Raw genomic sequence first — 16,549 nt, 5'->3', positions numbered from 1 at the left:
AGCAAATAGAGAAAATACGTACATAGAAGAATCTTAGCAGCAGGACTTCCCTACACAGCAAGACAGGAGTTTGGATGTTGCGTACTAACAGTTACCACTCCAGCCAAGTAATACATAAAAATGAGTTAACTTTCCTCTAAGCCAAGCACCTGACACTGTTACAACCTCTACCTGTCCCCGAAGAGGATTAATGTAGTAAATGATAAACTCCTGAATTTTTACCTACCTGGGACCTTAGACCTGTAGCACAAAATCATAGGGCTAACAGAACTGTGGTTTGGTACATGTTCTAAGGTGCAGAGCTCCTTTGGTCGGATTTATTTGGCTTTTTTTGTGTAGAGCTTCCTCTCTAGCCTGTGGAAAACCTTTAACTGTAAGATTTTTTCATCAAAAGAGGAACAAAGAAGCTATCATTTCATTTTTCCTTTTAAATTTCAACTGAATCACCTATGACTTAATGCTATTTTCTAGGACCTTTAAACTATTTTGTTTTTAGCGAAAAAAGTAGTTGTTTATAACTTCTGCTTGGCCTGGTACTAAGTCTTGTAGCTGTATTCTTAATACGGTGAACATTGTAAAACAAACAAAAAAAAGCCGGTAGAAAAACACTTTAATGGAATAAAACACATTCAGTAAGCGCTTTAGTCTCTTACAAACAATCCACTGAGACTTCTTCAGACTGAAAGTAATTCATACACAGTTAACATTTATAGTGTTTAAAAGGATCACATGACCCAAAACTAAATTAATGCCTTAACGCTTTAAATACATAATAAAATCTTCATGCTTATTCAAGTCAGCGGGAAAGCAAGCATTTAATCCCACTTGCCAAGGATATTCCAACCAACCCAGCTTTTCTTCTGGATTTAATAAACATTCAACATTGTTTAAAGCATCTAACACTAAAAACTTAAACTCAGTTTTACAAATACCATTCTTATAATGTCTACCCAAGGCATTCCTATCATCACCTGTAAGAATAGCACATTTATGTTCGTAGATCCTTTTATACAATTCACACGAGTAGCTCTACCTACATAAAAGGACAAGCAAGAAACATAAAATGCAAGATAAACCACAAACTTTGACTTGCAAGAATACATACCATTTAAACTTATTTTGTTATTATTTATAATAAAATCTGAAGCTTCAGTGTATAAACAGTTATCCATATTACAATAGAAACATTTAAACATTCCCCTTTTTTCCTTTTTACTTTTAGGCATATTCAATTTAGCCTGGAAATAATTCTGAAACTCTTGGCCCTTTTTTCTGTAAATAAAGGGCGTTCCCCTATTACAATTAAAATCTCAGTACTGCCTTCAAAAAGTTTCCAAGTTTTTGTAAGAATATTTTTTACAGAAGATGAATCTAAATTACAACATGCATCATAATTCTATTTTCTTTTTTATAATCCTTATTAGTTTTTAAATTAATCTCTTTTCTCTGTGAAATTACACTGGAGAATGAAACAGAAACCAATTATTTTGGGTATTCCCTATTTATTAACTTCTCACAGAAGTTTAGGCCTTCCTCAAGAAAATCTTTTCTTTTACAGTTAAATTGCTGATTCTTAAAAGTTGTCCCTTCACAATATTTTCCTTTATCTTCTTAGGATGCATACTATTATAATGTAAATATGCATTATTATGCACTTTCTTTTTTGTAAATCTTTGTAACCAACTTACCATCATCCTTAAAGACACTGACATCTAAAAAATTAATACTAATAAGACTATACTGATAAGTAAATTTAAGATATGAACATTTGTTTTTTATGTAAGTTACAAATTCCCTCAAAGATTCTTTACTCCCCCACCAAATCAAAAACACATTATAAATAAACCGAAAAATTGTAGTACCATTCTTCATAGAGTCACTTTGTAAGACAACAGTCTCCCACCCGTGCATAAACTGGCAAAACTAGGGGCCATTGCTGCCCCCACTGCAACACCATTAGCTTGACAACAAAAATTGTTATTGAATGCAAAATAGTTGTAGCTTAAAAGTAAATATCCAATAATTCCATTAATAGACTCACAATGTTGTTAGAAAATAATTTAGATCCCAATAGTTTTAATCTTACTGTTTCCATACCTTCAACATTTGGTATGACTATATAAATATTTTATATCTAAAGTAAATAATAAGTCACTTTCTGAAACAGTGATTCCTTTTAACTTCCTAATGAAATCAAAAAGTTTCTTTAATGTAAGTTTTATTATTCACCACAACTTTTTGTAAATGCTCATCTACAAAGATGGCCATACTTTCTGTTTTACTATTAACACTGGAGACAATAGGTCTTGGTGGGGGGTTGTTTAAATCTTTGTGGTTTTCGGGTATACCAAAAATTCGACTAATCTTAGGATTATCAACCATAAAATACTTCCTAATGGGTTCATTTATTCTGCCACTACAAAACTATTCCTCAATTAAAGAAATGCTAAGAGAATAAGATCTTTAAATTTCTGTAAAAGTAATTTTATAAAACTTAACATCAGACAGCTCAAACATCTTAGTTATACACATTTCTATCTATGACCACCAGTGCACCCCCTTTATCAGCTTTTAATATCAAGAGCTAAGTATTATTTACTAAATTGTAAAACACTTCACTTTCTGTCACAGATAAGTTGTAATATCTGTAACAAGGCATATTGTCCAATAAATCAATTAACTGCAGCTCACATAAATTTAAAAACATTCCTTTCTTAAAGGGAGGTTGAAAGTACTTGTTTAAAAAAAAAACTGAGCCTTGGGCATCCCACTATTAAACAAAAATTTAAAATCGAGTTGCCTCACATAGTCTCTAAGACTGTTAATAATTTCTATTTTATCTGCCTATTTAGCTGGTGCAAAGTTCCATCCCTTCCTTATAACTACACATTCTTCATCAGACAAAACGTAATTAGATAAATTAGCAACTTTAAAACAGACAGTACCAAAGTTCTTTGGGCATGGCTGCTCTTCTTCCAATTATTTATCGGCTGCCCCTTCTTTTTGAATCCGTTTTTTGTTGTTGCAGTCACCTAATTAGATAAATTAACAACTTTAAAACAGACAGTACCCCAAGTCCTTCGGGCATGGTCGTTCTTCCAATTTGTTATCAGCTGCCCCTTCTTTTTGAATCCGTTTTTACTTTGTTGCAGTCACCTGTGCCCAAGTCTTGTTCGAACTGTCTGTTTGCTGGTACACAAAAATATGCTGAGATGTCGTCGCCCTCTGAAAATCCTGTTGATCCTGATTTTTTTTTGGTATAATCTGTATTTGATCTAACATTTGCTTTTGCAACAGTGTTGGTAGACGAATCGGTATTTAAAATTCTATTGGTATATCAGGCAATGCATTCAATTGGTTTTGTTGCTTTTGAAATAAATGCTCCAACCTTTTTAATGCGTCTGCTTCACTACTAGTATTTTCAGCACTTCCTGTGCTGACATCAATTGCTTCAACATTCTGAAGTAATAAGCAAAAGCCACTACCCCTTTGTAGTCTGAGCAATCACGTTCGAATTTCTTAGTTTTCCATTTTAATAAAATATCATTTAATTTAATAAGACGATCTTGAATAAGACATAGCTTAGATTCAAAGTTCTCAACTGATGTAACATCTTTAAGCTTAGAAAAATCCGAATGGATCTTTTCATTCAATTTAAGTATCCTAGTCTTATTAAAAGAAACAAGCAATTCCATATATTGGAAGCCAGTTTTTTGACTGATGTCCAACCATTCATCTAACAACTCTCTGGGTAAGTCATTACCTATAGGCAGCTTAGTGATTCGTAAACATTTAGGTACTCTCCGAGCCCTATTTTCAAAATAAATGCTGTCACACTGTAGATGCTTCAACTTAGTTAAATCATTTTCAGGTTGATCTAAAGCATCAGCATAACTCACATTTGTTCCTACAGATCCACTGGGCTCACTATTTGAAAACAGATCCACTAGCAGAGTTAGGCAACACAAAAGAGCTTCCTCGCTTCTGGAGTTAAAACCACCAGTATTGCCTTGTCTGGATGCCGAGACATTAACCCTCCCTTCTTGGCCAATTATAAATGAGCCAGTTGAAGTGTCATTAAGCATAAAGCCTGTAGGTAATGGCAGAAAACCGTTACCAGAGTTATCTTGATTTTCCATTTCACTGAACACAATTTCAAAAATATATTAACACAGTGCAAAAACCAATGCTTAACTAAAAAATAATAAAACAAAAAAACTGGTAGAAAAACACTACAACCCACTGAGACTTCTTCAGACTGAAATTTAAACTATTTAAAAGGATTACATGGCCCACAACTAATTAATGTTTTAACCCTTTATGCTTTAAAATGAAGATTTTACTATGTATTTAAAGCAGGGAGTGTTAATGCCTCGACATCTGGACAAGGCAGTACTGGTGTTTTTAACTCCAGAAGTGAGTTATCCACATAAGTATCTAGGTCTCTTACAACTGTATCTGCCTGAAGAGGAGTACCATTAATAACGCAAAAGATGGGAGCAACCTTTCTGCCAAACACTATTATGCTGCACTTTTTTTTAGTGTGAAACCATTTTTGATACACCAGGTATATGCATATTCCAACCCTTGTTGAAGCTGTTTTATACCAGTGGATGAGTAAACACAGTGCTCAGTTTGCATTCATCAGCAAACTTGATTAACAACACTTCTGGGATATTGGCTTGGATGTCTGTTAAATAAATGTCAAACAGGAGAAAGCCCAGAACTGATCCCTATGGTGTCTGACTAGAGTTCTGAAGTTTATACACCGCAGAAGAAAGGGATAAAATCTAGCCTAACAAAATCATTATGTTTACGCAAAGCTGATCAAAAACTTCAGAAGTTGCTGACCACAGGAGATCATGGAAGTATTTCAGCTGCTCCTCCAATGGCCCATTTTCAAGAACAACCTCAAGTTAAAGTGACTTCACCTACATGCCAATCATATTACAAGACAGATCATATGGGGTGAGACTTGTATGTTATGATACTGGTCATCTTACATGGGAAAGCAACATAATGGAGTACAACTAGAAATGGAGAAACTACTGGACACCAGTATAAATGTAACTGCAGTAGTAGTCAACCAGGGCAGAAGTAAAAACAAAGCAAAATAATTAAAGAAAAAGTAGAATGACAACTTATCTGTGCCACTGCACAGCAGGGTGTAGACCCTGCCACTAAACTTAATATAACTGAACAGATCAAAAATGAATACAGGAACAGGCGGTGACTGGGCTGTAGATGCATCCTTATTAAAAGCAACAAGCAATTCCATATATACCTTTTGTAACAAAAGCCATTAATATGAGCAGAAAACAACAGCAAATGGGGGATTTATTTTTTAGGTTACAGCCAAAATCACATTTAAGAAACTCCATAGAAATACTGAGAAACATCAGCATTCATTTAAAAAAACTGACATATGACACGATATGAATGAATGAAGACTTGTCTCTATTTTTTTGATACTCTGACGTGCGCACACACACACACACACACACACACACACAATACTATACAATTAATATGAGGCAGTGAAGCTCTCTTTTGCCATTGTTAAAAAAATAATAAAAATATACAGCAATTATTCAGTTATTTTTAAATACAGACTCGGGCTCCTTCAGTCTTGTTTTATTGAAATTACCCCTTCTCCCTATTTCTACCACTTTTTGTGAAAATTATAATACAGAATATATTCAAAAAAAGAGGAAGGAAAGATTACAAAACACTTTTTTTCAGTGCACAAGGAAATTCAAGGTGCACAACAATGTAAGATTTACTTTTGACATTCACAAACTAACAGCAATACAAATGTCACACCCAAGAGTGAGGCTAATTTTAATGTGCATTCTACACAAAGTTGGAAAAATATTTTTCTGCAGCAAAATACATTTAAGTATGTTTCTCTGAAAACAACATGCAAGTTCAACTTTTTAAGTCTGATTCAGATATTTGTTGGTTTCATAAGTCCTGAGTAACCAAAAAATGTAAGTACAAGTTTGTGAATTTACATTATTAAACAGGAAAACAGAAGGGGGAAACATGGCTGTGATCCTCCTGTAATGTAAATCTGCAGACATAGTGGGTACTTCTAGAATCAGGAAATGCAATTTTGTAAGCCATATGTGACAATAAGATACATACCGTTGACCATTCACAATTCATTAACAACCTGAATTACACTCACATATATGGAGAAGGTGGATACGCACCAAATCGTCTGGCAGGAAATTCTCCCATCTCCTTAAAAAGTTCATCAAATTCCCGGAAGAACTGGTTGATGCCAAAATCGTCATGAAACCTCATGCCCCCAGGACCAAAGCTAAACCCAAAACGAAAGTCTCTGTCTGGTCCACCATGAGGAAAGCCACCTGGATACTCATCATCATCATCATCTTCTTCATCATCATGTGTCATACTTCCAAAGAAGGGATCTCTAGAAATAAAGCATGGTGATATTATACACCTATCCAAATGCTTTTACAACAAAGACAATGACATGAACATGCCTGGTAAGATTTATACCTCTGTGACACCCCTGCATTGGCCCAGTAATCAAGGAGCCTCAGTCTTCACCACTGGCAACAGTGAGGGACATACACAATCAGAGGATGACAAGTACACACACAGTAAAGAGCAATTTCCCTTAAGAGCACACAGAGATCACAGTCCGTCTGGGGCTGGTTTCTACCTCTTTCTCCAGATCCCCAATAAGACTCCCCACTGGCACAGCTACAGAGTTGAGTCCTTAGCCAGGGTTCCAAACCAAGTCCTCCCAACACTCTGTCTGTCCAACCAGTGCTTTGTGTCCCTGCCCAAGTAGCGCACACACACACACACACACACACACACACACACACACACACACACACACACACACACACACACACACACACATGCACACACTTTGAGATTTGATTTATAGACAAACACACACCTTGGAAAGACTGGCACAGGTTTACTAGCTATGCCCCCCTCTGCCCAGACCATAAGGTAGTTATCACTGCCACCAGAACCCCTTATCAGCTACTTTAAGGCCCATCCCAAAGGGTGACCAATCCTACTGTGTGATGTTACTATAAATCCAAATGGTAAATGTGACCAAGAGCAAGGATATTTAGGAGTGGCCTGTACAGTGTCACCAAATACATATGGAAGTACTCTGAGAGCTTAAACATGTCTCACAAATATCAGCCACAAAGATAAGTTTAAATATATTTAATAATAAATAATAACATAATAAAAGAACAAGACAATACTCAACCAACACATAACAACAGAGTTCAGAATCACAGGAAATATTTTATAACAACATTGCAGGACAGTCTCAAATTAAGTATAGAAAACATCTAAACTAATCTTTACTATATTCCTATCTAGATCTAAAAGATACTATGCCCTAAATAACAACTTACAGAGCAAGGTAAATGCAGATGAGTGGATGTTCTTGCTAGGTCCAAAATAAAACACAAAATACACAGTCTCTTTGAGAGAGTTCTTAAATTAATATCAAACATTACAGCTGGGTCAGCTTGATGACTCGCTATTTGTCACCTGCCTTCAGTTCCCAGGCTAACCGAATTTAATATAATTTTAACATTTCTATGTGAGAAGTACACATCTCAGATGTTTGCAGGACTTGGAAGTCATAAAGCAATAAAAACACTTTACATTTTAAACTTAGTAATTACTTCTATCCAAGACAATAGATAAAAAAAACTTCTAGCTCTAGACATTTTCTTCTTGCTGCATTGAAACAAATTTTTATAGCACATCGTAAAGCACTTAATTTCAACTTATTTTCTTGAAGTTTTGTAAGTTAATCTTCTATGTCCCAACAGGGTATGCTGCGGTTACATTCTTGAAGCTCAGTACATAACATACAGTTCTGTATAAATCATTGCAATATTCACAAATGACAGAATTATTTACAAAATTCCAGCTAGCTGGGCTGGCAGCATTTCAGTTTGTCACAGCCTCTCACTTTATTACTACATCTAAAGTCCTGCTTTTACATACTTCTTGACCTGTATATGCCAACTATATCCTGTTATTAACAACCTCTTTCTCTCTCTTTTTCTCAAGTGATGGGTAGGTAAATATTGTGTAATAATAACTGGCAACAATTATTTGAGTGAAATCTTACAAACAGACTCCTTAAATCTTGTTCAAACATATCATCACCTTTTAAACTGCCTCTTCTTGAGAGGATTGCACTGATAGTAAATTGAGTAGAGCAGACCAGACATTCCCATTACCAGCAACAACCTTAACCTCATACTGTGGGATCCCCAGACTATTCCAGGCAAAGGCTTCTTTTCAGTGAGTTATGCCTGGTACACCTCCTATGGAAGGCATGCCGGACGTATCTTCACAAGATGCCCAAACCACTTCAACTAAATTCTCTCAACATGGAAGAGCAATGAGAACATTCCACAGTAATGAATTCCTCATGCCATCACTGACAGTGAGCCTAGTTAACCAGCAAATGAAGCCCATTTCTTCCTGTGTACCCATGACCTAATCTTACTGTTTACTACCCAAAGATCATGAACGTAGGTGATGATGTGAACATACCCATAAACTGAGAGCCTCAACCTAACTCAGCTCTTGCTTCATCACTACAATCCCGTGCAACATCTCCAGTCCTGCTACCACTGAACCAATCTGATGGTCGATATCCCAGGCCCCTTAACCCTCATTTTTTTAACGAGACCCCAAGATACCCAAATTCCTCCATATGAAGTATCTGCTTCCCCAACTCACCTAGTGTGAGCAAGCTACTCTTAAAAAAGAACTAAAATTTTCATCCGGATTGCTTCACATTCAACAGTAAATTCATTACTGCAAGCTGGATATCCACGAGACTAACAAGACAACTGTCTGCAAAAAAATGCAACCTTTAGTAACCTTTATGTCCCCACTTAAATACTCTCCAGACCTTGGCTGTAACTTGGTATCCTGTTTATGAATATCATAAACAGGACAGAAAACAAGACACACCTTAGTGCATCCCTTTAGCCACTTTACTTAAATGTCAAAAATACCAACACAAATACAGAGAACAAATGGGATGTAGTAGTACCCCTGTGACCCTGTCCTGTTAAGAACACTTCCCCCATTATTTTATACACACTGACATGCCTTTTCCAAATCTACAAAACATGTGCAGATAGTCCCACAACCCTACAATATTTATACTTGGACGAAACAACTGATCCACTATTCCTCAGCCAGGATAGAAACCAAACAGTTCCTCCTGCATCACAGGCTCAATTACCAGACATAATCTCCATTCCATCATCCTGTAAAAATGTGAAATTCATTCAGTAAAATGACGTCAATGCTCTCCAGTGCTGTAGCATTGGATTTCCCTACTGTGCAATCCTCTCTCCACACTGGCTTCAGCAGTCTAGAGCTTTGGATGAAAAAGTGTATGTCCTATGTATTACCATTAGCAAACCAAAATCCATGTTGTTTTCAGCAAAAAGTTAAAAAAAAAAAACACTTAAGCAAAACACATCCAATTTACTTCTGTGACTGTCTATCCTTTAAAATGGTTCCCATCAACAGAAAATGGTAAAATGAGCTAAAATCTGAACAACATATATAAGTCTAACCCAAAATCTTAACTCGGCTCTTACACATGCTAACCACTTCCTACTTACAAAAAATAAATAAAGACATGCAAATATTCTCTGTTTATCACTCCTCTTTAAGCTATGCTTCATTTTTCTTCCGATGCTTCACTTATGCCTCATCATCTTCCTCTTTCATCCTTATTTCAACAAAGAGCCTGTTTTATGCTACTGATCTAATCATTCACATTAACCTTCAACCCATCTCTGTTTCATACCAATCCTTAAGATCTGCTATCTTCATCACATCCCCCAAAACCTCACTCTCTTATCTTTACTTCAGCTTCCTAACTTCTAATTTTCTAAATGATAATGGTCCATAGGTAAGTACTAGGCTAGATGCCCTTGCAGGCCATTTTAAGCCTATCCAATTTTGCTTTTGGTGTTTGAATTAACCTATCCCATTTGGGGTTAGATTAGCCTTACCCATCCCACGGTTGATAATTATACAGACTGGCCTTACCCATCCCCATCCCCATGGTAATAATTATATATTACCCCTAGTGACATGATATCATACCATAGATAATTTGAGGGAATCTATACATGGAATAAAGGATTTAGGAGCTGCTTCTGTTTATTCTTTATTAAATGGGTGGATGAACTGGTCAGAAGACTGTTTTCAGTCATGACCTGGGCCAGAGACAGAATTAACAGACAAAAGGGCTGATTACATAAGCATATATTAGTACAGACAAGACAGACAGACCACAATCAAAACCATTACAAAGACAAAGGAATCCATTACTAGACTTAAAACTGAATCGGTACATTGAAGCAGTCACATTACGTAACTATATGACTGTGTACAACAGGAATAATTATGTTTGGTTCTCCAATCACAACCAATTTATTATGTGTTCAAATCACAAGATACTAAGAATTTCACCTCAAGACAGGAGTGAAGGAAAGTTTGAGAGGTGAATTTTGGCATCCATGTCTGGAACACACAATAAGAGCAATGATCATAAACATGGTCAGAATTCTTTGCAGCTACCAGTTAAAGAAAATAAAAAAGGTGTAGGAGCCCAAAGTGTTTTGAAAGCTTGGTGCTGTTGGCACATAACAGGCAGAAGCAGCACACAGAACAGGCAGAAGCAAAATGTTCCTTTCTGGAATTAATGGCTTTAAAACCTGTTTTATTTAGAAGTGTGACAAAGTGAAGCATCTAATAGCTTCTAAAGCTGTTTTAGTTTCTACTACTGTTTTCTGCAGGTCAGCACTGACCACTGTTAGTCTCTAGTGTAAGACCTGATCTTAACAGCACTTAGGTTGCTTAAGAAAACATATTTCTAATGCAAAAAAGGTGTTCACACAAGTTTGCCTTCCCCCACTTTTATAGTGTAATCTCATCAATCTATGCACTATAAAGAAATTGAATGTATGCATATACCATATCCACACAGAGTGTAAACAAAAGAAGAATAGCAAAGTACACACTTAGAAAATATATTCACAGTTTTATAAAACACTACATAATGTGCAAAGTATTTGTCATCAGGCATAATCTTTAAAGCAGGTGTACTTATATTCTTTTCACAGATGCTTTTTAAATCACCTTTCATTGTTTTAACATATAAGAGAAATATCATAACAATTTTATACAAATAATTAAAAATAGGTATTATAAACAACTAAAGTATTTACAAAGACATCCACTACAATCAGATCAATTAATTAAACTAAAATACTGTGCTATTGAAATTAGAATTTTTTAACAAATTTTGTAAATTATCCCATACAATAAAATGTGATGTTTTTCTAGTTGTTCTCATTCTAATTGTGCTTATTTCCATATGACACATTATATTCATAACATTTTAAATTCATTGAACTTTAACACATTGAGGTACAGAGACTTAGAAATAATGAAATTATCTGTAAAGAGCCTGCAAAATTCATTAATTGACTTTTTCAACTTCATACAGTCATAAAACATATGAGCCCAGTCAGCATTAATTTCTACATTACATCTCTTACATAGTTATTATTAATTTTATTCATCATCAAAGGTGTAAAAAGATCTATGTAAAAAGTTCCATATATAAAGTCTCCAGACAATGGAAGATGTAGTTCTATAAGCAGATTCCAATATATATTGTTTATCTTGTTGAGTTGGTGGGTCCCCATTAATAGAGGTGAAATAATTAAAAGTTTCTTGTCTGATAATTTTATGTATATATGAAAGTTTACCTTTATCAGAAACTTTATGCTGTAAATTTATTATCAAGTAATCAATCAGTTTTGGAATAGATTATTTAACTGTTATAGACATTAGATCTATTCTATCAATGAGATGTTGTCTAAAGATCTGAACCTCTAACCAGCAAGTTTCTCTTAGATCAAATTCTTGTTTTAAGAAATCTAGATTTTAACTTTATTATCAGATATCAGCTGATACCAGTACTTTAGATTATTATCTATAGCTAAATGAGCTCCTTCAGAAGTAGATGACATAAGCATACCCTGAGTATAAATTATAGTAAAATTCCATTCCCTATACTTAGGTGCATGATTAATGGGTAACAGACCATATGTTTAGGTGTAATAGGTGAAGTACAAAATTCCTTTAGCAACCACAACATGGAGTTATTTATAATCATATTTTGTGTGTTAAGGAGATTTTCATGAAGTGCATACTAATTAGCTCCCAATAATCTTTCCATTTTACTATTAATAAAGTAATAACTTTTATAATAGAAGAGATAATATATAAATTAAAGTCTGGAAAAGAAATACTGAGACCAGCTATTAGTATGTTTCTTTAATGCAATCCTAGGTCTATTAGGTGCCCATAAGAAATTTAACATTAGTGTATTCAGTTTCTTGATAGTTATTTTTGTAGGTGAAAGTATTATTGATTGTATTAAGTATAAAATCTTGGGAATATTATCATTTTAATAATTGTAAGTCTCTCCTCCATAGTAAAAACATATTATTCCAGGTATTAAAAAGATTTTGTATATTAAGAAAACAGGTATTATAGTTATTATATATAATAGATTTAATATCTTTAGATAGTATTAGACCTAAATAAGTTATCTGACCTGAGTTGGGTACATATTTAGTAAAATCACTAATGAGAGTATTTTTTCTATATATAGGTAGTATTTTAGTTTTTCATTGAATATTAAACCAGAAATACTTTTAAAATTCATCATTTTATCAAATAAAGACTGCATAGAAGAATTAGATCCTGCTAATGTAATTAGAACATCATCTGCAAAAGTTGAATTTTTGATGTTGTATTTTCTTCTATTTCAAAACCCTCTATGTCAGTACTGTTTCTAATCAAATTAGCCCAAGGCTCCATTACTAAAGTGAATAATAGTGGAGAAAGTGGACATCCTTGCTTTGTACCTTTAAGAATGGGTATTTTTTGTGAAACATATGTTCCTACCTTAATATACTTTGTATAAATGCTCAATTAAATTTACAAATGCATCAGAGAAATTTGTGCACTTCAGTAAGGTAAACAGATAGTCCCAACTTACTGAATCAAATGCTGAACCTATATCAAGACTAATAAGTGTTAAATCTTTCTTTTTCCTATTTGCAAAATCAATTAATGTTAAAGTTCTTCTTATATTATCAAAAGTATTTCAATCACCTTTCTGAAAGTTAAATATCTGGTCATTTTTCTAACAAAAAGTGGCTGCAGTTGCATGAAGCTGGGGAAATTCTAAAATAAATACATTCTCCCAACTACTAACAAGGAAAGTGAGTCCAAACAGGAAGGGTCCTTTCTGATTATTTAAATCACTGGAAGAACTCCTCATGGCAAGTGTGGTCCTTAAAGGAGAAAGGTATGACACTTTGAAAAGCCTGAATGATAAGTTTAGTAGTGGGAGAGTTCTACCTGCTACACATAACCAAGTACATTTATTAAGGTTAGACAATGACTCTGGTGGTTACCGACAGGCAAATAAACCTCAAAACTATGTTTTCTGCTTTTCAGTGATTATAAGTGCAATTTAAAGAAACAAACAGAAGAGTAAGTTCAACCTGGGATAATTACATTGTTGGCAATCATTCTCCTAGTTACGTTACGGAGCAGACATTGCATCTATAGCCCAGACTGAGTTCATAGGTTCATACTAGGCTTTCTGCCCTAGGGCATTTACAAGCCTAGCCAGAGTGTGTTTGGCTTTCGCCACCCATTTTAAATTAATTTTGCTATGCCCTTTTTCGAGGTTAGTATACTGTGCATCTGTCTAACAGTGACACAGAAGTGATACCCGGAGTAAATCTACGATCTCCCATCCACTCATCAAGATTCCTCTTGAAGAGAGTCAATGAGGGACTCTGCCTAACCTGGACTGGGATTTTATTCCAGAGTGAAGGGAGCCTCTGGGTTATGAATCTGTCCCTCAAGCATGTCCTATTTATTTCAGTGCTGAGGTTCAAGTCTCTCGAGCGCGTAGCTCAATGGGATTTGGATTTTCTGAGGTGCAGCATGTCCATTAATTCCGGGTTGGACATGGCTTTATACGTCAGGCACAGATCGCCTCTGAGCAGGCGGTATGCCACTGAGTAGAGCTGGAGTTTCTTTAACCGGGCAGCATATGGCATCTGTTTGAGCCCTTTGATCCTCTTGGTGAGGTACTTTTGGGGTCTTTCCAGTTGCCAGTTTCCAGTTGCTGCAAGTGTCTAGTAAGGTACATCCCAAAAGGGGCATTGTACTCAATTATGGGCCTGATGAGGGATGAGTAAGGAGGCACGATGACCTCCCCTGATCTAGATGTGAATCCCTTCATGATTAGGTGGGCTATATGAAATGATTTTCGAACCACTTTGGTCACGTGGTTGTCGAATGAGAGATTGCTATCAACTTGGGTCCCCAGGTCCCTAATTACTTCTTCCATATTTAATGGATTACCATCTATGTGGTAATTTGTGGGCACTTTGTTTTTACCGAAGGGGATGACTATACACTTTTTGGCGTTTAGCTTGAGGCCATGGCTCTGACACCAGTTGTCTGTTTCTAGGAGACCCTTTTGTAGGATGCTTGTGTCGGCTGGAGAGTCGATTATGGTACCCAGTTTGCAGTCATCTGCGAACTTGGTCAGCCACAGTCCTTCAGTGTTGGCATGTACCTCTGAGAAATATATACCAAACAAGAGAGGCCCCAGGACTGAGCCTCGTGGGATGCCACTTGTAACTGGTTTGGAGTCTGACATGGCTCCAGCAATTCTAACCATGTGGGTTCTGTCCTTGAGCCAGTTTGCAGCCCATCTAGTGACATAGGGGTTTATGTTTAAGCTGGTGAGCTATCTATAATGCCCGAGTGGGGTATTGTATCGAAGGCTTTTGCGAGGTCCAGGTAGGCTGTGTGGACCGCCTTCCCCTCAATGGCCTTGGTGACTGTTTCAAAGAAATCGACCAGGTTTAAGAGGCAGGATCTGCCTTTAACAAAGCCGAACTGGGTAGGATCCAGTGTCTGTAGGTCCCCAATATCTTTATTTATGAGGTGCATGATGATCCTTTCCATAGCTTTGCAGACCAAGCTAGTCAGGCTTATGGGGCGATAGTTTCCAGGATCCGTTGAGGCACCACCTTTGTGGAGAGGGACCATTGTTGCTGCACGCCACTCTTTGGGTACATATCCTGTAGTAAGGCTGAGACTGAACAGTAATTTTATGTTTGGGTTTAGTTCTTCTTGGAGTTCATGTAGGATGCAGCCCGGGACACCGTCTGGTCCCATTGATGCTGTGTTTTTTGCTTTGGAGAGGGCGGCTCTTACCTGAGCATCTGAGATGCCAGGGGGGCAGCACTCTGCTGGGATAGATATTTGCCCTTTTGGTGGGGAAGGGGGGGAGAAGTTTGTGCTGAACCTGTCAGCTAGGATGTTGGCAATGTCTATGGGTTCGGTGCATTTTCTTTTGTCATTTTGGACTAATTCTGAGCATATCTGGGAATTCCCACCCAGGTTTCTAACATAACTAGAGAAAGCCTTATGATTATCCTTAGTGTCCTGTGCAATTTTTCTCTCGAAGCTGGCCTTAGACGATTTTATGAGTGCCCGTAGTTTTTTGTCAATACTGATCAGAGATGCCTTCCCTTTTTGGGATTTTGCTCTATCATGTAGTAGCTTCCTCCTTCTATTGTATAGTTTGTTTATGGCTGGGGTCCACCAGACAGGACGCCTGCCTTTGGAGGATTGGGTCTTGGTTTTGTTTGGGATTGCATGATCCATGCATTCCTGAAGGTGTTCATAGAATGCGTTTATAAAGGATTCTGCGGTCTGGGCCGTATTTTCCACAGGCCCGGGGGCTATGAAGGATTCCACCTCGGTTTTGAGGAGTGTGAAATTTGCTTTAGAGAAGTTTTTCACTGTGGTTTTCTGGGCAGGGGCTGGGGTCGGGATGTGAATATCAAGTGAGATTAGTTTATGGTCTGATCTTACCATTGAGGGATACACTTCTTGTCTGGAGCATAGAGTCCCCATGTTGGTGATGATTAGGTCCAGTATGTTTTCCCCTCTTGTGGGAGTGGTAACAAGCTGTTCCATAGCATATGAGTTTATAAATTCTAGGAACCTTTGGGGTAGGGTGTTGGAGCTAGAGTAATGCTCCCAGTCTATGTTTGGGTAGCTGAAGTCACCCAATATAATGGTGTTTGGAGAGACCTTCATATTTTCCAGTGTTCTCAGGAAGGCCGAGTGGGGTTCCTGGGTTTGGGAGGGTGGTCTGTAGCAGGCTATAAACTGGAAGGCAGTTTTACCCACTGTTAGTTGCACATGGATAGTCTCTGATGCTTCATGCTGTGCCAACAACCTGGAGGTGTGGGTATCTTTGACGAATATTGATACTCCCCCTCCTTTTGTGGTTCGGTCCAAGTTTTGGGGCCGAAAAACATGGTATGAGGTATAACCTGGTAGTGCTGGGGTGCTCTTGGGAGCCTTGAAC

The 16,549-nt window shown here is 36.7% G+C and overlaps 1 protein-coding gene across 1 annotated transcript in view; it reads right to left on the bottom strand.

Moving 5' to 3' along the window:
- The window catches only part of HAX1 (HCLS1 associated protein X-1), a 254,053-nt gene extending 244,168 nt beyond the window's left edge, over nucleotides 1–9,885 (bottom strand). The window contains exons 1-2 of the mRNA XM_044079376.1: nucleotides 9,860–9,885; nucleotides 6,216–6,469 (exon numbers count right to left, since the gene is read on the bottom strand). Of these exons, the coding sequence (XP_043935311.1) occupies nucleotides 6,216–6,469; nucleotides 9,860–9,885 (280 nt within the window). The remainder of the gene's footprint in view (nucleotides 1–6,215; nucleotides 6,470–9,859) is intronic.
- Between the last annotated feature and the right edge of the window lie 6,664 nt (nucleotides 9,886–16,549).

The sequence above is a fragment of the Protopterus annectens genome, chromosome 8.part0 (assembly GCF_019279795.1).
Source record: "Protopterus annectens isolate FY-2018-M chromosome 8.part0, PAN1.0, whole genome shotgun sequence".
Classification (NCBI taxonomy): Eukaryota; Metazoa; Chordata; order Ceratodontiformes; family Protopteridae; genus Protopterus; species Protopterus annectens.
This window is presented reverse-complemented; position numbering and strand designations above follow the sequence as displayed.